At 53.9% G+C, this 6,000-nt stretch overlaps 1 protein-coding gene across 1 annotated transcript; it reads right to left on the reverse strand.

The window, feature by feature from the left end:
• Positions 1 to 2,968: 2,968 nt before the first annotated feature.
• LOC308051048 (microtubule-associated protein 1 light chain 3 gamma-like) lies at positions 2,969 to 5,405 on the reverse strand (the record flags this gene model as incomplete). Its single annotated transcript, XM_080361324.1, has 3 exons — positions 2,969 to 3,158; positions 5,147 to 5,253; positions 5,358 to 5,405. 3 exons carry the CDS (start codon positions 5,403 to 5,405, stop codon positions 2,969 to 2,971), a joined length of 345 nt encoding a protein of 114 aa, XP_080217450.1.
• Between the last annotated feature and the right edge of the window lie 595 nt (positions 5,406 to 6,000).

The following is a 6,000-nucleotide window of genomic DNA, read 5'->3' on the forward strand; positions in this document are numbered from 1 at the left end:
CTGACAGCTCCTGGACACCGGGCTCTTGGAGGAGCCAACATCACCACCCGAGCCCCTTGTTTGCTCCGGCCCCTCGTTAGTGCTGCTCCTCCCGGGCCCCAAACCCCCTCGGATAATTAACCCGTGTTTTAAAAATACCCTGTGCTTAAAATACTTGTATTCGCTCTGCCCGGTGAGAGCTCGTTAGCCGCACATCTAATTGCCTGATGGGTGGAAGGTGAGTCATCCCCAAGCTGGTCCATCATTGCCTTGGGTTTTTGGTGCAGGTCCTGGGGACACATTGTTGGTTCTGAGCCCCTCGTGGTGTCAACGTGGGACCTTAAACCAACCCTGGGGGTGAGTAAAGGTGAATAAATGGCTCCATAGAGGAGAGGCCGTCTAGGCCGGGCTTAAAAATAAGGCTGGCTGCCTTGGTGGTGACATTGGGAGCTGTGCTGCCATCAGAGACATGGACAAGCTGGGGAGGAGAAATGCAATGGAATAGAATGGCGCTGGGATGCAACAGCATCCCCACATCTGGATGGGCTGGGATGCGTCGGCATCCGACATCTGGATGGTGCTTGGATGCGTCAGCATCTGACATCTGGATGGCACTGAAGCAAATCAGCACCCCCACATCTGGATGGGGCTGGGATGCATCAGCATCCCCATATCTGGATGGCGCTGGGATGCATCAGCATTGCCACATCTGGATGGGCCCAGGATGCATCGGCGAACCCACATCTGGATGGGGCCGGGGATGCAACTGCGTCCCCATATCTGGATGGCGCAGGAATGCATCCGTATCGCCACATCTGGATGGAATCAGCATGTGTCATCATTTGCTACATCTGGATGGGGCTGGGTTGCATCAGCATCCCCGCATCTGGATGGCGCCAGGATGCGTCAGCGTCCCCACATCTGGATGGCATTGGGTGCATCAGCATCCCCACATCTGGATGGCGTCAGGTGCATCGGCATCCACACATCTGGATGGTGCTGGGGTGCACCGGCATCCCCATATCCGGATGGGGCTAGGGTGCATCGGCATCCCCACATCTGGAAAGGGGGCGGGATGCATCGGCATCCCCACATCTGGATCGGCCCGGTATGCATTGGCATCCCCACATCTGGATGGCGCTGGGATGCAGCTTGGGATGTTCTCTTAGCGCTCGGAGAGACTTCAGCCTTAATTTAACCCATAATTAAGGCTTTTTCGGGGGCGGATAAGCCACCCCGCCTTGGGTGCGACGCTCCGAGCGGCGTTATCTTTTTGGGGGGAGTGCGTTTTGGGGGTGAATTGAGCTCCCCGCCTCCTCCTTCCCGCTGCAGCCGCTTTTTGGGAAGCAATTCTCCATTTCTATTGAAAAATGTGCTTCTATTTAATAAATGCCAGCCCCATCCATCCTGTGCTGACACCGGCCAGGATGGATGGATGGAGGTCGCCCCCGCCTCCCCCCCTATAATAAATGTTCTATCTCTTATATCTCTCGTATTCCAGGTGGGTTTTGAGATATTGGGTGGGAAATTAATGTATATGTAAAAATAATGGCAAGGGATTGAGCGGCTCCGCGGGGATTAATATAAACCCTGCCCTAACGAGCTCCCAGTTTTAATTACAGAGTGGCTGGGGTAATAGCGTTGGGCTGTGTGTGTGCAAACACGGCGAGCGATGCCGCTCGTTGCGTTTGACGAGTTAAATACGGGTTTGGTATAAAAGAGAAAGGGAAAATCAATGGGATAAATCTGCGCCGCCTCGCGCGGAGGAAAACGCTGCTTTTGGGGTGAAAAGCGGGGAAAAAGGCTCAATTTGGGTGAAGGGATGGGCAGCGCTACCCCCCATCCCATTAGCACTGAGTGAATTGGTCCGGATGTAAATAATGTAAATGTAATGTAATAATGTAAATATAAATTTTTTGAGTGTTTTGGGGGGAAATCAAGTCTCAACCCTCTACCCTGTCCCCCTGCAATGGTTGTGAGCACCCCCTCCCCCAAAAATAACACCTTTGTGCCCCAACTCTGCCCTAATCCAGCCCCAAAGCAAAACCCTGCTGTAAATTGGGGGCTGCATCACATTGGGGGGCACAGCTCCCCATCTCCATCCCTGCACAGGGTGGGGGGGGGGATCATCTCAACCCCCCCCAACCCAACAGGGAAGAGGCTCCTGGTGCTACAGCAGCTAATTAGAGAGCTTATTTATTAACATTTCACCACGAAACGTGCATGAAATATTCACCCGGCGTGACCGTGCGCTTTACAGCAAGGGGAAGCCTTCAATATTGAAGAGGCGTTTTGCAGCATCACGCTTGGGGGCTGACTCATCGCTTTAAGCCCGGCTTAGCTCTGCGGCGGGTTTAGCGACGTGCCCCGACATTTGGGGGGGGGGGTCAGCCCCACATTCTGCCCAGGGGGGAGCAAACTGGGGAGCTGCTTTTGCAATTTGGGGAGCAAAGTGCTCTCCCCTCATTGCTCTTGCTCCAGTGCAGGGTCAAAGCCTCAAGGTTAAGCCTGGCTTTACACATTTAGCCAAGCAGAGGCATCAGATTCATTCTCAAGAACATGGAGGATGGAGCAGCAGCAAGAACAGACACGCAGCTTAACAAAAACCTACACAAAGCATGAAATTCGCCATCCCTGATCCTGTTAGGAGAGGCTTTTAGAAGGAGCCTAAGTTTTCTAGGCGAGGAAGACAGGCTGTAAAGCCATTTAGAGAAAAATAACCTCCCCGTGGCTCAGAATAAACCAGCACCATCTTCTGCTGTCTTGGGAGGATAATTTGTGACTAAAGCCACAAGATTAAGGAGGCGTCGAGCGGAGTTTTTCAGGCCGTTACAAAGCCGAGCCCGTCAAACCGCAGCCATGGGGAAGATGAGGTTGTGCTCCAGCCACCCTGTATGTTTTTAAGCCGAGTTTAGTGAGATCCGTGCCCAGCCTCAGCTGTGGCTGAGCCCGGGGACGAGCGGCCATGAGGACACGGTGGGTTTCGCGGTCAAGCGGCCGCCGGTTCGCGGGAGGAAGAGGCGCCGAACATCTCCTGGGAGGCGTAAGTCAGGTAGAGGAAGCCGTCCTCGTCCTTGTTGTCCCGATACAGCTCCTGCATGGTCACGGCCATGTTGGGCAGCCCTTTGTTGTTCACCAGCAGGTAGAAGGTCTGGGAGGAGGCCAAACAGAGCCGCGTCCTGCCCAGGGCGAGTAGTACAGACCCTCAAAGTCAAGTCCAACCACAACCCACCCCCAGCACTAAAATGTCCCCAAGAAGCTCCTCTGTTCACCCCCCAGTGATGGCGGCTCCAGCACCGCCCTGGGCAGCCTGTTCAACGCCCCACAGCCCTTTGGGGAAGAAATCCCCCCCAATTTCCACCCTCCCCCTCCTTCTCCAGCCCCTTCCCAGCTCCGTTCCCTCCTCTCAACCCGCTCCAGCTCCTCAAGGGTTTTAATGGCGTGAGGTGACCCCAACACCCCTGGGGCCGCCAGTTGAGCCCTGAGGTGATTTGGGCGCCATTTTGAGCCCTGAGGTGACTCTGGTGCCATTTTGATCCCTGAGTTCATTCTGGCGTCATTTTGAGCCCTGAGGTGATACAGGCGCCATTTTGAGCCCTGAGGTGACCCTGGTGTCCCTGAGGCCATCATTTTGAGCCCTGAGGTGATTTTGGCGCCATTTTGAGCCCTGAGGTGACTCTGGTCTCCCTGGGGCCACCATTTTGAGCCCTGAGGTGATTTTGGCGCCGTTTTGAGCCCTGAGGTGACTCTGGTGTCCCTGGGACCACCATTTTGATCCCTGAGGTGATTCAGGCACCATTTTGAGCCCTGAGGTGATTTTGGCACCATTTTGAGCCCTGAGGTGACTCTGGTGTCCCTGGGACCACCATTTTGAGCCCTGAGGTGATTTTGGCGCCATTTTGAGCCCTGAGGTGACTCTGGTGTCCCTGGGACCACCATTTTGATCCCTGAGGTGATTCAGGCGCCATTTTGAGCCCTGAGGTGATTCAGCCGCCATTTTGAGCCCTGAGGTGACTCTGGTATCCCTGAGACCACCATTTTGAGCCCTGAGGTGATTCAGGCGCCGTTTTGAGCCCTGAGGTGACTCTGGTGTCCCTGGGGCCACCATTTTGAACCCTGAGGTGATTTTGGCACCATTTTGAGCCCTGAGGTGATTTTGGCACCATTTTGAGCCCTGAGGTGACTCTGGTATCCCTGAGGCCACCATTTTGAGCCCTGAGGTGATTTTGGCACCATTTTGAGCCCTGAGGTGACTCTGGTCTCCCTGGGGCCACCATTTTGAGCCCTGAGGTGATTTTGGCACCATTTTGAGCCCTGAGGTGACTCTGGTGTCCCTGGGACCACCGTTTTGAACCCTGAGGTGATTTTGGCGCCATTTTGAGCCCTGAGGTGATCCCAGCACCCCTGGGGCCACTACTTGGTGTTTTGAGGTGATTTTAGTGCCATTTCATGTTTTAGGATGATCTTGCTGCCCCTGGTGCCACCATTTCAATCCCTGAGGTGATTCTGGCGCCGCCATTTTGAGCCCTGAGGTGATCTTGGCACCATTTTGGGTGGAAAAGCCCCTCAGGATCATCAAACCCAACCACAACCCAACTCCAGCACTAACCCATATCCCCGAGAACCTCATCTGAACACTTTTTAAACCCCTCAAGTGATGGCGACTCCACTACTACCCTGGGCAACCTGTTCCAACACCCAACAACCCTTTTGGGGTGAAATCACCCCAAATTTCCACCCTCAACCTCCCCTGGTGACGTTTCCCCTTGTCCTAGATGTTGGTTCTTGGGAGACATTTCAAGCAGAGCCCAAAGGTTTCAAGGCAGCTGCAACAGTGCTGCTCGTTTGCATGGCTGCTAATCACCAAGCCCTAATTAGCAACTCACCTGTGGAAAAGCATTAATTGTTGCCTTTGATCCCAAGGAGGCTGCAGGAATTCCGCCATCAGGCTCCACATGCATTGGCAAGCAAACGCTGTTGGCTAATTGCAAAGGCTAATTGCATTAGGCTAAGCCTAAACACTTGGCCCAGCGAAGCGAACGCCTAAAGCAGCTTCCAAGCCAAGTTGTTTCACAGCACCAGGCTGGGTTTTTGTGCTGGTCCAGCTCTGCAGACCCCTCCTTACCCCAAACTACACATTGACCCCCCCGTATCATTAACCCCTTACCGCAGGGTGACGGCAAACTGGGACAGGGGCAGGTCCTGGGCCACCAAGAACTTGGTCCTGCTCAAGGGGGGCAAGGTCTTCTCCTTTTGGTAGCGCTCCACAACCACCTGCGAGGCCGAGAAGACGCTTTGGGGTGAAACTGGGGGGTTTCGGGACCCCTCTGGCAGGGGGACCCCAAGAAGATTTTAGCAAAGAGCCTCGCAGCCCTTACCGGGATCTTGTTGGGGTATTTGATGCGGATCTCGGTCACCTCGTGCATCCTGGTGGCTGCGGAAGAGAAGGACCAGTAAGTAAAGCCTCATCCTAGTCAGCAAAGCCCCATCCTAACATCCCCGCTCCCCTAATCCCAGTAACACACCGAGGCTTTTCCTCTGCTTGAAGGGGCGAGAGCTGCTGTCGCATGGGTGCATCTTCGAGGAAGAGGAGGAAGATCTGAGCCCTAACAGGGGCAGCTGCTACTGACAGAGCTCCTAATTTAGGCTCGTCCTAATTTAGGCTCATCCTAATTTAGACGTGTCCTGCCCCACCTGGGCTGGGTGGAGCTGGGCTGATCAGCAGAGTAGTAGGATCTACTGGGATGGAGGAGAAGAGGAGGATGATGATGATGATGATGATGATGATGATGATGATGATGATGATGATAGAAATGGAGAAGAGGAGGAGAGAAAAGAGAAGAAGATACGAGGAGGAGAGAGAAGAGGAGGAGAAGAGAAGAAAAGGAGGAGAAAATAAGAGAAAATGAGAAGAGGACAAAGGAGAAAAGCAGAAGAGAGAAGGTGAGGAAATTATGCCGTGAATTAATTGATGGCTTGAGGTGGGTATTGGAGAATAATTCATGGTTTGAGGTGGTTATT

This window comes from Nesoenas mayeri, assembly GCF_963082525.1.
Source record: "Nesoenas mayeri genome assembly, chromosome: 31".
NCBI classification, from domain to species: domain Eukaryota; kingdom Metazoa; phylum Chordata; class Aves; order Columbiformes; family Columbidae; genus Nesoenas; species Nesoenas mayeri.